Source organism: Peromyscus leucopus, chromosome 7 (assembly GCF_004664715.2).
Source record: "Peromyscus leucopus breed LL Stock chromosome 7, UCI_PerLeu_2.1, whole genome shotgun sequence".
Lineage (NCBI taxonomy): Eukaryota > Metazoa > Chordata > Mammalia > Rodentia > Cricetidae > Peromyscus > Peromyscus leucopus.
Genome location: NC_051069.1, coordinates 9,349,678 through 9,365,146, shown reverse-complemented (window position 1 = coordinate 9,365,146; position 15,469 = coordinate 9,349,678). Strand labels below are relative to the sequence as shown.

Here is a 15,469-nt window from a genome sequence, read left to right as displayed (position 1 = left end):
ATATTAAAGGGTCACAGCATTAGGAAGGTTGAGAACCACTTGTCTGGAGGAAGGATTTTCAGGCTGACCTTGGATTATGTAGGCTTCCTAATGCTCTGTCTAAGATGGACTTGGAGGTCTTTATGATTTTTCCCTCATAATTTAAATCCCTTCTAAACTTGTTTATTTGCTTGCTTGTGAAAGACACTGTGTTTCTTCCAATTCCAAACAGAGCTGATTTTCTTACTTTTTCTTTTCTGTCCAGGGGTGCATGTGGAAATTTGTTTATCCATACACTTACAGAGAGGACACTGAAGGTACCCTAACACACATGCGCGCACACACACACACACACACACACACACACACACACACACACACACACAAACGCCCATCCCACCCCCCAGCATTCCTGTTAGATAGCTGGCATCCAACCTCTTATTTAAATAATTCATTAATAGGGCATCTGCCACACTCTGCCCAGCCAATGTATTCAACAGCCAACAGGCCTGTCCTTTCTGACAAACCCTTTCATACATAGGGCTGAGTCATGCTCCTGATGAATAGACCCACTGGCTCTGGCCAAGACTCCTGCAGAAACCTAGGGATAGACTCTTATGGGCTCTTCTATGTGTTGGCAGATCATTTGGGGTGATCTAATCTTTTGTTCCTTGGGCTCCCTGTGCTTCAAATAAGGGTTATAGCAGTATCCACTCATGAGATTGATAGGAGGATGACATAAGTTAATATGCATCTACTTAGGGTGATATTGGCATATAACACCTACTGTGTGCTCAGTGGATCTCATCACTGTGCTATTACCATTGCTGTGCTGTCATTATATATAACACGATAGCATTAGCAGTTTATCGTTGTATATTGAGGCCAGTGTACTATTACCACCATCGCTTGACAGCAGCAAGTAAATATGCTAAGCTGATTATGTGGGCCTTATACTGCAACCTCCTAGAGAGGGAGAGCCTTTGCCTAGATGTGTCCTTGTGAGGCACCCCAGAGGCCTCTGGGACTGCATGTAAACTTTGTTCTGTTCATCCCCTCATTCATCATTGACTTCCCAATGTCATTACAAAATGAGGATGAGGAAGGAGAGGAATATAAAAAGAATGGAGGCTGGTTTTATTCCTAGTCTATAGAGGATTCTGGTTTGAAAATGTTACCTTTCTGAGCTAGGCCATTCCTGCTCTCCTAGAAAGTGGGAGAGGAAACTAGGTTTAGTAAAGGCCTTGATTCATCAGTCTGTGATAGACATGTTTCTGTTTCTGTTCCTGAATTTTCCCAACAACCATATTCAGTAAGTAACTGAGAAAACTGGGTCTCTGAGGATTGCCAAGGTCACTTGTGGTTCAGATGGAGAGCCTTTGCTCAAGACAAGTCTGGTCTAAGAAATGCCCAGAGTACTAAGTTCTGCATGGCATGCTTGGCATGCTCAGTTCCTATTTACTTTAGAGGCTGGGTGCAAGATAAATATTTAGTCAGTGCTTGAAAAAGAACAAAGTCAGCGGCAGGAACATTTCCTAAACCAACACCGGCTGATGCAGAGTATTTGGATTGGCCCTGGCTTGCCCCAGAACTAGAACCTAAGCTGGTACATACTGATCCTCAGTAGAAACTTTACAGTCTTATTTACCTTGAGAGAGAAACGTTTGGAGGAATTTCCTCCACGTCGGGAACTGTTTCTCATTGACTAGCTGTACGTGCTGTGCTAAAATGCCCGCCAGCTCCTTGGAGATCTTCACCAGAGCTGGCTCCTGCAGAAACAAATTAAATAGAACCACAAGCAATTTTACTACAGAAATGAAAACTGCTTGTGGAGTGATTAAAAACCAGGCCTCCAACAGGCAAAAAAATGTGGTTACTGTTTACCCAGAGCCAGAAAGCCATTTTGAGATTGTTCTATTTTTCCAGCCATTTCACTTTTCATATTTCAAAGTGATTCCCCCTCCCTGAAATCAATGCTAATTGTGCCTACTGTCTCCAAAAGGCACCCTGTGCTGGTCCTCCGGAGCCCAGGCTTCAGACCCACTGCAGCCTGACCTGCAGAGAGTCCTCTCCCTCTCCACTTTGAGTCTCAGTTTCTCATTCTGTAAAATGTAGAGCTGAATAGCTTGTCCCTTAGCTCCTTAGATGAGAACAGCTTTTGTTCTAGGAATCTAACTGTACTTGAGCCTAGGAGGAACAATGGAGTTGGACAGGTCTTTCTTTGGTACTCTCTTTAGTCTGTGCCCACTCTTGGTGGGTAGCTGCCTTTGATAGTGTTGGTAGGGAAAGCCTAAACTCTTGGCTAAAACTGTAAAGGTGACATCCTAAGTTTGGGAACATGTTCTATGGTCAGCCATAGTCAACCTGAAGTCCCTGCAGATCACAGTGTCACCTGTCTAGCTGTCTAGCTGGCCCCGTCTTCAATGAGATGATCCAAAGACAACAGAGCCTCCCATCAGGAGTGAAAACAGTAGAAAGCTCTCTAATCAATAGGAAGGCTATCTTTTTCTATAAAAGGTGTGACTTGCTATGATAATTTCTTTTCTATCCTAAGTTATAATGCTCTGAAGACTCACTAAACTTTTCAAATGGAAGCCACAGTTGAGACATTATTTCTGTCAGATGCAGGGTAGGGCACTGCATACAAGCACTTTTGGTGGTCAGTATTCATGTTATAATGCACAGCAGGGACAGGCAAAGCTCCAGCTTGCTTTAGGGTCCCAGGAAACTATGAATCTAAGAGTGAACACTGAGTAAATTGTAAGAATCATCTCTAGGGATGGGGCTGGTTGCAATCATAGAAATCATCTGCATACTCATTTTTCCAATCTCCCTAACATTTAAAAGTGATTGTCCTTTATCCTATGCTATCTCCCAGTTCCTTAAAACATCTGGTTGATTCTGTTTCAATGCCCACTGAAAATCCAGAATAAAAGACAAACATTTTAGAGTATATGATAGGCAGGTCCAAATAATCTGAATTGTTTCCAACTACCCAGAAACTCCTGTGGGTTGTGTCATTAGTTATAGAAAGTGATTGACATACAAAACAAAAACACACTCAGAAGCAGAGTGCTCTGGCCTACCCCAATTTCAGGAGGATTTGCTAGCAGAAGGTACAGAGTTCTGCTGGAAAGAGCTGGGGAACCCTGCTCATGTAGTAAACCTTTGCCTTGTCATGTGGAAGCAAGGACAATGCCAGTCAAAGCAATGGGCCCTTCCCCGCTTCATGCCCTGTACATTGTACATTTACTGTAAATTTACTGATGGTGTTGAAGCTTACTCATGTGCCAATCATGAGCAAGCAGCTCCAGCTCAGGGAGCCCCTCTGCTCTCTGAACAGCCCACAGTCTCTGGTCTCACACTTGTTTCAGCTCACATTCTGCTCCATGGAAGAAAACTGTCTCTGAAGGGGGGGGGGATAGGGGCAGTGAAGCCTAGCTTTAGATTCTGTCCCTTTCTGGAAAATGATGCCAGAGAAAAGAAACCCAACAGCCCAAACCTCTCTTGGAAAAGTGGAGAATTCTCTTTTTTTCTGCCTTGATTAAAGGGCCTTTTCTGCCCCTCCCCCTTTTGAAGGGAAGTTATATATTCATTTAAGTAACTGCATGAGAAGAAAAAAATATGTGCTGGGGGCTATTTTTGCAAAGGGAAAATGGAGAGGAAACAGTGAAGGCACAGATGAAAAGCCTTGCAGCTTGATTTAGAACCTGTGTCTCCATTAGCTTGAGGACCAGGGAGATGCCAGCTCTTCAGCAGGAGACTAAGTATGGCACACAGGTCTACAGTTGCCATGAGGAAGCCCATTACTTTGTGTGCTAACCTCCAAAACAAACAAACAAACAGCCTGGTCTCTACTAATGTAGTCTTGCCTCCCGCAGACTTTCGGTCATCCTCCCTAGCTCACTCCTCCTCGTCTTTTACTCCCAGAAGCCTTCCCCTCTGCTATAGTCAGGGGTCTTCCTCAACCACTCACACATCCTCTAGCTCTGAAATGGCAAAGACATTAGCTTCAAGGCAAACCTCCCATGCCCAGGAGAAGAATGCTCCGCGTTTGCATAATGAATCCTGATAGTAGTGAACATGGGGAGATGGTCCTTAATAGTTGAAGCTACAGAATAAAAGAAGATGTGAATCTCTCAATAGACTCCTCCTTACTTCCAAGGAACCACCTGAAGGACTGGCTACTTTAGAACCACCAATTCCTCTTGGGTGGATTTCACAGGACTCCCTGCCTGCTCTGAGGGCGGCTTCAGAAAGATAAATGAGTTGACATATATGGAGTGTCATCTCAGTTGCGACATGTGTAAGAGCCAATAATTAACTTACAAGGCTTCTGGACACAGTGTCAGGCTGCCACTACTACTTCTGCTTACAAAGTGAGCCATTCTGCCACAATGGCTAGCATTTCACTGTGCACAAAACCACAACAAGGAGGTAGATTTCTAAAAGGGAAATCTGCTACAGGAGTCTGGAGGATGCCTCGTGTCCCATCAACTGAAGGCGCTGACAGAGGCATCTTGGGGTCATGATTAGCTCTCTAAGGAAAAGACATGGTGAAGAATAATAGAGGCCAAAGGGGGTAATATTAACTATCTAATTTCTTTCTAATGGGATGTCTAAGTCTTAACTAATACCTTAGTACCAATGGCCTTAGTGCCAATGAAGAGAGACTTGTTCCCTCACCTCTACAAAATAATAACGATATAATGATGTTAATGTGGGGCTTGTAGCTCATACATTCAAGTAAAGGAGAGTGTGCACAACATGTGTAAGTCTATTTATCATATGCCTGTCTGTCTGTTATCACAAGCTAGGAACAGAAGTACATTTTTTACAGACTTATGATGTGGAATTAAAGAGTTCTGTCTAGTGAATTAGAACAAGGCAATGAGTGACCAAATCAGTGTTTCAAGACCCTGTTGTCCACATTGCACAGGTCGTTTAGGGCCAGTGACTATGGGGGGTGGGCTAGAAAATAATATTCCTTGTGAACCATAGGTAAATGGTAGAAAATCATGTTTTACTTTTTGAAAACTGTCAGGATTCCAGGTTTTCCTCTCATCATGGTTGGACTGGTTCTAGGAGTGCACTCACTGTTGGCTTCTGAAACTGGCTGGAGGGCACTTCCTAGTTAGTCTTCAGCCCATCTTCGTCACTGCATAGACGTGAGCATCTGTTCTTGAGCGCCCAGAATGATCTCTTAGAGTTCATCAATAATAATAATGACTTGGAAAGTTCTAAGGCATCTTCAGGAAGGATATGGTTTCTATTGTTCTGAGTGAATAAACTAGAGACTCTTTTCTATTAAGCTTGGACCTTGCTTCGTGGCTTTATTTCTCTGTCAAGGAAATGCAAATTTGAAGGAACAGATTTGTTGACTGAAGGGGAATGCAGAGTATCTTAGGGGAAGCCACCGGCACATTCAGTTTAATGCTGCCCTTGATGACGAAAGACTTCTAATTCTAGAGAGTTAATTTTCCCACCCAAGAAAATTTCTAGTGACGTGTGCACGCGTGCGTGCGTGCGTGCGTGCGTGCGTGCGTGCGTGTGTGTGTGTGTGTGTGTGTGTGTGTGTGTGTGTGTGTAGGATGAAGAAGAAGAAAGAGGAGTCCAAATTAGAATACTCTCAATCCTACTAAAACTCATATTTCATTTTGCAGCCTTTTGGCTGAACTGTCAGTGGTAAATTAAGTAAAATAACTTCTTCATTAAACTCTAATATCCAACATCAGATATCATTTGATGATGTTCAAAAGAAAATCAAAGAAAAATTTCTTTATCTTTTGATTAAGACAGAGTGTAAGGAAATTCCAGAGACTACCTAGAAGGTTCTGCTTCGTGGGTGTTTCTGATAACCCTGACAGGAGGCCTAGGCAGTGACACAAAGTCAGAAGGGTAGGACAGCGAGCTGACAGACTAGGACTCTCAGTAAGACTGTCAGTTTAGAGGGGACCCATGGACTACTTGGGACAATGTCTCATGTAACATCACACAGCAAGGCTGCAGGAGCTCTCTGGCTTTTTTTCGGAACACCCCTTCCTGTTCAGGCAGACGTGTGGTGTAATGTGAACAGTGTTGGGATTGGAATCGGCTGGTGACACAGGTGGGCGGAAGCAGCATTCCACAGTAAAGATGAACTTAAAACTGCTCATTTTTTTAAAATTGCTGTGGTCATTTTTAAGGTGAAATAATAGCTTTCACTTACTGAAAGTTTAACATGTTACAGCCATGTGCCAGGGGTCCTACATTTACCTTCTTACAGCCACTATCTAGAGGTACTACCTTTATTTAGTGTCGTACAGCTAGGAAGTAGCAAAACTTGGATTTAAACTCAATTGCTACCAGTGTGCCATAGTAAAGTGGGATCTGTGCCTGTAACTGCCATCAATGGGTCCAACACACTGGACAGATTAGATCAACTACAGATGTGATGTTAAATATGGAAAAAATTGTAGGATAGATATCTGCTGTTGGCTACAGGTTAAGGGTACCCCACACTTCCTTTCAGGAACTGTTCTTCCCTAGTCTTTGCTATGGAAGATTAATTGAGGGGGATTCCACTCTCACCTCCAAAGAAATGTAGCCTTGCCCTTACACAACGGCTGGTCCAGTACACAGATGTGACCCAATGAGGCCAACCACTTGCTAGGAAATGCTTACTGGGGCCTGGGGAAAGAAAGTGTGTGATCTGAGTTGCTACCAAGTGAGGTGATCTCTCTTTCTATTGCCTGGACCAAGAACAAATTCTGGAAGCTAGCCTTAGGAAGGAACCAGCCTTATGCATAGTCCAAAGGAGAGAAACTGTGGGTCTTTGGTGACATTACTGTCTGGAGCCAGAACAGACTTTGGATTTCCATATAGCCAAGGCCAGTTTCTCTTTATTTGAAAAGCCATTTGAGTTGAGGTTCTGTTACTTGAAGCTTAAACATTTTAAATGGATGCAAAAAATGGGTGGGCCAAAGCATGTCCCTATAATCCGTAATGGTAGTTTTAAGCTAGTGGATGCTCTGCTAACCCCACATGGTGATGACTTTCATTTTGTAGTCAGTAGTAAAGTTTTCACTCATTCCTTCCACTAAGATCATTAGGAACAGTCCCTCTTTAGGGTGCAAAAATATGTTGAAAGGATGAAGAAAAAAAATGAAAATGTCTCCAGCAAGTCAAAAACTACTTCCCATACCTACTTAAAGTTTAAGGACAGCTTTAATATTCCATGTTTAATTGTTAATGGAGAATTTAAAAATCAAAAATGCCAAGTTTGCCTTCGATGAGATGGAAAATTATGCTGCAGTAGAAGGTAACATAATGTAAAACAACCAGCATTACCAAAGCACACAAATGTTTCTGGTATGTAAAATTGCTTTGTAAAATATTTGCTCCATCTGCTAAAAGCAGCCAAGACAATTTTCCCTTGATAGCTAATGGCCCATTTCGGGTGTGTGGCAAGTGATTCGCTGCGGTGGCAGCTCTCATTAAACAGAATGTTGAAAACACGGTATATAATTCCATACTTATGTAGCATTAGCCACTCACTGCTTCTCGAGGAGTCTGTCCCTCATTATCTAGACCTCCACCTTGCACCAACATGCAGGCCTAGCAGTTGATGTGACTTGAGAAGCATTTTGTCCAACTGAGGCACATATGTTGTGCTTCTATTCCAAAGCTCAGCACAACTGTTTCAGCACGGCCACAAACACGGAGAAGTTCGTTCCCTCTCCACTTTCCAGTGTGCACACTGCTGTTTCCCTTTCCCCTCACCACAGGGAGCTAGGCTTTTGTAGTTGTTGTTGTTTGTTTGTTTGTCTGTTTGTTTCTAGGCTCATCCTGTCGTGCTGCATGCTGGGGGTTTCCACAGATAAAGATTAAGTGCTTCTAGAAATTCTTAATTGAACTTTGCACATACACAAAAGGAGGAGAAAATTCTCCCCCCTCTGACAAAACTGCCATTATAAAAGCCTGATATACACTGCCCTCTTTTTTCCTGGTGTATCTGTGATTTCTCTCTTTAAAAGAGTTGTTTATATTACACCCCAGATTACTTCAACATCTGCTAAAGGAACGATTAGAAATAAATACAGTAATCCAGGGTGGTTTAAAAAGAGAAGAATATGTTCATGTTTGGGGAATGATACTGAAAAGTAGTTACCGCGGCAAATGACTGGTGATAGACAAATATTCTTACCATTGGAAAAGAGTTTTCAAGGAAATTATACTGAACTGTAACAATGACAACCAGTAAATACATATGACTGTTTCAAAGATTTTCCAATATTTTAAAACAGAAACCATGTTATGTTTAAATCAACCATAAGTGGAATTAGCCATAACTGTTACTTCTGGAAACAGGTTTCTTCCTATCCACATAGAGAACTAAGGCTGGTTGGGAAAACGGTGGATGCTGATGGAAGCTCTTTAATTGCAGAGTGAAGACAAAAGGAAATCACATGCCTTTTGAACTTGATTCTCCTTTCTTTCTTCTTGTTTTGTTTTGTTTTTCTGTGTAGCCCTGGCTGTCCTGGTATGTGCTTTGTAGACCAGGCTTTGATTCTCATTCAAGTGTAGGGAAAGACTGAGTTCCAGGAATGAAACAGAGAGATTATCAAGAGACTTTTGTATTTAATTCTATACGAAAGGAATGGACAAGCAACATCGTTTCTCAATCAAGAGAAGAGCTGGGCCTTTTTAGGTATTTCCACACATGGCATACAAGGAGTCAGGAAGATGTAGCAGCATTGTAAATTGATTATTCTTTCTACAGACCATGCACAGGATGAGACCAGTGAGTCCCACAGTGGGGGGCTGTCTTGAGACAGAAAGTCCTAGACTTCTCAAGGGCATCCCTGACTCACCAAGGGGCACCGAGGACAGATGACCAGAAGCACATGGCACTGTGGCCGTCAGAGAAGAAAAGCTCACTCTGAATCCATTCCAAAGCCCGAGCCTGCTCTGTGGTTTTCACCAGAGCAGACAATTCCAAAAGCACTCCAGCAGGACCTTCCTGGGTATGAAAACACTAACCAATTCTCCTTCTTCTCATCTTCTGTTTTATTCCCTCCTTCCGCGCTGTTATTGTGAAAAGCTGGCAGTTAAATTCAATTGATTCCAGTTTCTCTGGATCCATATGGCCGCCAACCCTGGAGCTGAAGCGGCGGCCGTGCCTCGCCACTGCTTCCAAGCATTTGCCTCTCCTCCAGTCCCCAGATGGTGGGAGTAACATTTAAACCTCCTTTTCTCTGCCTTGTACAATAGACCTTGGCACCATTTCAACTGTTTACTCCGGTAATTAACAGCTCTGATACCACAACAATTACAACTCCTCCACTCTCCACAATAATGCTATGAATTAGTGAGAGCTAATGGCTGGAAGGTAGAGTGTTTCCAGACTGTGAGATCTGTGCATTTTTAGAATAAAATAAAAGGTACAAACAGCACGCTTGCAGTAGACAATGATTACCTAGTAATTAGTTTACACAAAGCTTCCTATTTAATGGCAAAACGCTGTAATTAACGTGTGACAGAAAATCAAAGGGTACTTTGTAAGCATATGAAAAATTAACACTGCAGGCCCATAGCTTTATGTACTGATTAGAAGCATATTAAATCAATAGGACACACAAGCCAACAGCTTGTATAGCTGATTATTATAGGTCCTCAGAAGGGGTACCCTGGCTTTCATTTAACTGGGGAGGCAATTTTCCTTCTCCTGTCATCATCCTCAGGCACAGAGAAGTACCTCAAACTCAACCCTGGCATCTCCATGAAAATAACCATTGAACTGGAAGAAAACGTTCTAAGTCATTCTCAGAGCTAAGAAAAAAATATGTAAATGATTAAGACTTTCCAATGATCGTGGTGACGTGCTGTTACACTAATTAGAAAATATGCCAACTGGAACCAGAAAATGAAGCATCCAGACTCAATGTTTTGGTCAGAATAATCTCTACTTTATCAAGCCTCTTTATTGAACATGGAGAAAGCTACAATACACGTATTGTTTTCTACTTTCAAATGGTAAGAGGCCAGGCTGCTATCAAGGGCTATTCTTTTAAAGGCATTCATTGGGAAAATCATAGCATAGGGACAATTGGATCATCATTCTGAATTTTTGACAGCATCTTGTATAATGATAATTGAAGCATGCTACAGTATTCTTTAAGGCTACAAAAGCCTTCTAAAGAACCTTCTGAATTGCCAAAGAACAACTGATTTGTATTTACTCACTCAGTATTTCTTGTATTTTCTTCTAATACAAATTTAATTAATATGCATAATAAAAAGCAACAATGTCTTAAACTTTCATATGCTAAGAACATTGCTAGCCAATTCCCAGGATTCATTGAATTCTCAGCACCGCCTCATGAGACAGGTGTACTGTTATCTGTTTCTAGATAAAGATGGCAGCTTAGAGAGCCTAGTAATTTGGTTATGGCTGTTCCCTAGCAGGCTGTAAGGGAGGCAAAGCAGCGGGACCTTGTGAAGCCAACTGCACCTCACTTTTGTACTTCTCAATACCACCCATTGCAACTCCTTTCCCGCTTAAAAGTGCTTACCATGGAAACCTGAATTATGTGTGAAAATAAGTAAAAACAAACCAAAATTTTGGGTGGCTTATGCAAAAAAAAAAAAAAAAAAAAAAAAAAAGAGTTGAATTGCTCATCCTGTTTTTAGTGCTGCATCTGATTGTGAAGGTGGGCTAGTCAACACTTTGTGATAGTTTACAGGTGGACTCAAATGACTATGCCAGTGTATTCAATTGAGAAAGGCACCAAAGTGCATATCCCCATGACTGGGCACAAGGTAATATATAAAGTTCTCTTTTGTCAGCTGTGCACATTAACAGCTATGCATGTGGTGAGGCAGCCAGGTTTTCCAGGGACTCCTGAGCAGGCCCCTCCCATGAAGCTGAGGTCTGCACACTGACAGCTCCCCTCCCCTCCCCTCCCCTCCCAGTGCACTGCCTTGTGGGAAAGGGAAGCACTCTAGAGCAGTGACTGCAGTGAGAAAGACTGTGGGAAGTAGAAAATCAGCCAGAGCAGCAGCACTGGCATGGCCCCAAGGCCAGACCTAAGGTGAGGTGCTTCTCTAGGAATTTAAGGAAGTCTTCCCTTGTTCTGTGTGCTCTGCTAGTGGTTTGCTAGCCAGTAGCACCTTCTTATAAACAGCACACACAACAGGAGCCACAGCCCTCTTGCTTCATACAGCATTCTCCTCATGGGTCTTTCTCCTAGAAACATACAACAGAAGATTTTTGTCTTGTTTTGTTTTTGTTTTTGGCACACACTAAAACTAAAAACAAAGCTTTTCTCTGGTCCACAATTTAAAAACAAAAACAAAACAAAACTGGAGATGAGCTTAAGTTTTCAGACAGGTGAATGGTTTAGCATATTAGAATTAATAAAATGGAGTAACTGCAGCCATTAATTGTGATGAATGTGAATGAACAGGGTAAATGGCTAAGATCTTATGTTTAATTAGCATATTTACAATTATCGTGGCAATGAGAGCTGATACACATTTGAGAATTAAGTCAGGAAAGTGAAGGCAACGAGAAAGTGATTTTACACTTATTTGGTTAGACATATCTTTAATATTGTTATTATATTTTAACTTCACTAAACATTCTGTGGTGATGAGTCAGTGGCTTTTTTGAGCTCACCTGATAAAGCCAAACCCTGTTCTCCATGAGGCACCTAGGTCAGTCCCCTACAAGTAGTCCCCATTACTGCCTGCAAGGCTCCACAGAGGCAGTGGGGATGTTCTGAGCTCAGTGTGGTAGGCAAGTCTCCCTTGTAATGGTTTGTTCACTGACTTAGTTCTCTAAGAAGATGAAATGATGATTACGGATTACTCTGCCTTTCTAAGTTTGGGTACCCTGAATTAGGATCTTCCCCTTTGGGTGAATCTTAAATTAACACCAAATGTCTAACATCTAACACAGTAGAACAAAGTAGCGTACAAGGAAAGGTTAAAAAAAAAAAATGAAAAACCAGAGTTTGGTTCTCAGCACCCACATGGTGGCTATAACTGTGACCAGTTCTAAGATGCCCTCTTCTGTCTTCCTCAGGCACCAGGCACACACGGTACACAGGCATTCATGCAGTCCAAACACCAATACAGATAAAATTTAAAAATTCAATCTTTAAAAACATGCAGTTCTGCCGGGTGGTGGTGGTACACACCTTTAATCCCAGCACTCAAGACACAGAGGCAGGCGAATCTCTGTGAGTTCAAGGCCCAGCCTGGTCTACAGAGCAAGATCCAGGATAGGAACCAAAACTACACAGAGAAACCCTGTCTCGAAAAACAAACAAACAAACAAACAAACCAAAAACAATACCCTGACTCAGAAGCAAGGAATTGTGCATTTGTGTAAGAATTCAGAAACCTTAGCAAGTGCTGTGTACTCCACAACTGAGCTTATTGGGATCCAGTGGGTGGAGCAAGGGGAGCTGGTTCCATTGGCCAATAGGATAACAAGCAGAAGCTTGTTACCAGCCTCTGAGAAAATATGAAAATTCTTTTTTTTTAAATTTCCATTGTGGCCTTTCTGCTTTTCCAGAGGTTCCTACATCTTGATCCTGAATTTTCAAGGGTGACTATGGCTTTTTAGCATCTGACAACTCATGTGACTTTGTTTCAAGTCTCAACTGCAACCAGCCAAAGGTCAGTTCAAAATTAGAGTGGACAAAGAGATGGTCTTTATGTTGTCTATCTATGTCTACACCGAATCCTACCTACCTGTAAGACCAGCATCTGCTTAAGACTCCACAGTAGCTCCCACCCCATAAACAGCACTGCTTTCATCTGTCGCCTATGACATACCAATAAAGAAATCATGGCATCGTGTCACAAACTGCTATGCAAATGATGCCATTTGTAAGTATTAACATAATTTAGTGCTTACAGTCATATTCTCATTTCTAATAATTCTCCCAGAATGGAGTCTTTCTCTGGACTCTTAGCCTGCAGGATAGTCTTTCATCAAGAAGCTGAAATTTTTAATAACCTGCCAGCATATGTTTTGTATGTGCCAGGCTAGGCTTGATGATACAACATCTTCATTATCAAAAGGAGCAGGTCTAAAGACTGTAATAGGACATTAAAACACGCCTGTGCTCATAAAGTAATGCTTTGATGTCTAAATGTGCACCGTTACAATGCTCTTCTGGAACAAAGGGGGCTTCCAATCCTAAATTCTCAATAGGTACCCGCAGCTCCCCTCCACTCTAAGGAGGTTCCCTTTGAAGGCATAAGCTGTCGTTAGTCCCTGCAAGAGGGAATGGAGCTCACAGGGACTTCATTTTTATTTTCAGCTTTGGCTTCTCACGCATCATAGCTAAGCATGAGCCATGCATCATAACAGGATTTCTGAATAATTATTTTTCCCTGTTAAGTTTTTTTAAATGATTTAAATAGAACATTAATTATTTAAGAGTCTCAAATTTAATAACATTAACAACAGTGCCAAATGTATTTGGTAACAATTTAAAATGGCATAGTTTAAAATAATTGAAATTAAATAATCTACAGTGAGGTTTCTAACCACAATTCAGCCAAATGTCAGTACTGCAAATATTTTTAAAACTCAAAGTCAAACATTTCAAATTTATCATAGTCTAATGTCAAGGGAATTCTTTAAAAATTATTGGTTTGAAATGCTGAGGCCAGCAAACACTGTATACACTAGTATTTCAATTCTTTAAAATAAAAGTGTCTAGACTTTTTCATGGTTTAAACTCAACAGCTTTGCTTCACAAAGATAAAATCCAGTTCAAAGAGAACGTAAGAGAAACTTCTATTGGCCTCAAAATTAAATACATTTTCTTTGCTTTATTTTTTTTCTAGAAGAGTAATTCACTTTGGTATCCTTTAAATAATATGTAAAGAGCTAGCCATGACAGGTACTGCATTTAGTCCGTTCACTGTTGGAGGGGGAAGAAAGCCCAGAATAGATCATGGGGAGAACCGGCCCATTTGTTAAAAGGAACTCTCCCTCCTGACTGTTCTCTAGATTTATTCATCATTTCACTTGCCCAGGAATAATGTGGTTCCCACCAGTGTTCCCCTTCCTTTCTATCACTTGTGTCTTGATTCATAGACTTCTGTAGTGGGATGCACAAAGCAGATGCAAATCACTGCAAGGCCCACCACTATGCATGCTGGGAGGAAAGGGACCATATAAGGAGTTTGCCTGTCAATTTTCTTTTTTGTAGTAGGGCAGGCAAAACAAGGTAGTGTGATAAATAGAAGCTGGGTGTAAGGATACAAAGTGAGACAGTGTTTAGAGGTCAGGTTAAACATTAAACCATGTACAAATATTAAGCAAAATTGGAGCAGACTGAGGTTGTATAATTCATTTCACCAACCTATGTGAAAAGGTTTACACACCTCCACTCATAGCCTGAGACCCTGAGCCTACTACTCAGCTTTTTCTGGAAGTTCTCTTCTGGGGTCTTTTCTTCTCTCAGCATCTCATAGGGACTAGTAGTTACATAGACATAGATGTCTTCAAAAACATGGCTCCTGACAGAATGCTATTTTACATTAGCTTACAATGACCACCATTTGCTAGTAGAATTCCTCATAATAGAACACAGCCAGCTTAATCACCATGGTTGGCAGAAGCACAGGAACTGCTCGGGGCAGATGCTAAGATATGTAATGCTACCTGACTGTGGCCTTTTAGTCATTTCTTAGGTATCATAATCAGTTTGTGAAAAAAGATGTTTTGGCCCCCCAACTGGCCATTTAAGTAACACAGTAAGTCCATTCATATTGTTCGTTAGGACTAAGGCCCAGGAAAGGCTCTGCTGATAGATGACAGGGCTAAGTCTGGGAGAAAGGATCTTATCTCCTCACTGTCCACAGCACTGTGGTTTGAGTCACCACTGAACACTCACTTGTGCCCACTTCTTCTTCCAGTCTTCATGGCCGTATCTTTTACTCTCCTTTAGCGCCCACTTGTAGCAATCTAGGTGGGAAGGGATGTCACAAAATGCTGTCCCGTTTCCTCCAAATTCCATGTTCATTTTAAAGACCCAGCGTCGGACTTGCAGGTGGTCAGTCACCAACTGGCCCAACTGTTCTATCATCTGTGGGGCAAAGGTACAGAACACAATAAAGCGGTTTCCTTTCTGTCATAGCAGCTTGGCTGTGGTGCTAAGAGTGTATCTCTACACAGTCTGTTTATCAGGCTCCCTTCCACTCATTAGGACAAATTCAGGAAGTTTGAAGTGATGTATGATATAAAGAAATCACTAGCCAATGGGATAAAAGCCATGTTTAAAATGCAGTTGGATTTGTGAGAAATTAAAAATCTATTACTGCTGACTTGTGAGGAAAAAAAGAAAAGACACTTTAAACATGTATAATTGGACCCTGGAATTGTCACCTTTCTTTCTCAGTAACTTAGGTGTCTGGTTATTGTGTCTTCAAATGATTGTTTTAATAATGTCAAGACTATAAAAATATAGTCCTAAAATTTTGT

The 15,469-nt window shown here is 41.6% G+C and overlaps 1 protein-coding gene across 3 annotated transcripts in view; it reads right to left on the bottom strand.

Moving 5' to 3' along the window:
• Iqch (IQ motif containing H) overlaps nucleotides 1–15,469 on the bottom strand; it is a 182,313-nt gene that overhangs the window by 55,563 nt on the left and 111,281 nt on the right. For all 3 annotated transcript variants that reach the window (XM_028867008.2, XM_037207417.1, XM_037207418.1), the window contains 2 exons: nucleotides 14,883–15,074; nucleotides 1,628–1,748 (listed from right to left, as the gene is read on the bottom strand). In XM_028867008.2, the coding sequence (XP_028722841.1) occupies nucleotides 1,628–1,748; nucleotides 14,883–15,074 (313 nt within the window). The remainder of the gene's footprint in view (nucleotides 1–1,627; nucleotides 1,749–14,882; nucleotides 15,075–15,469) is intronic.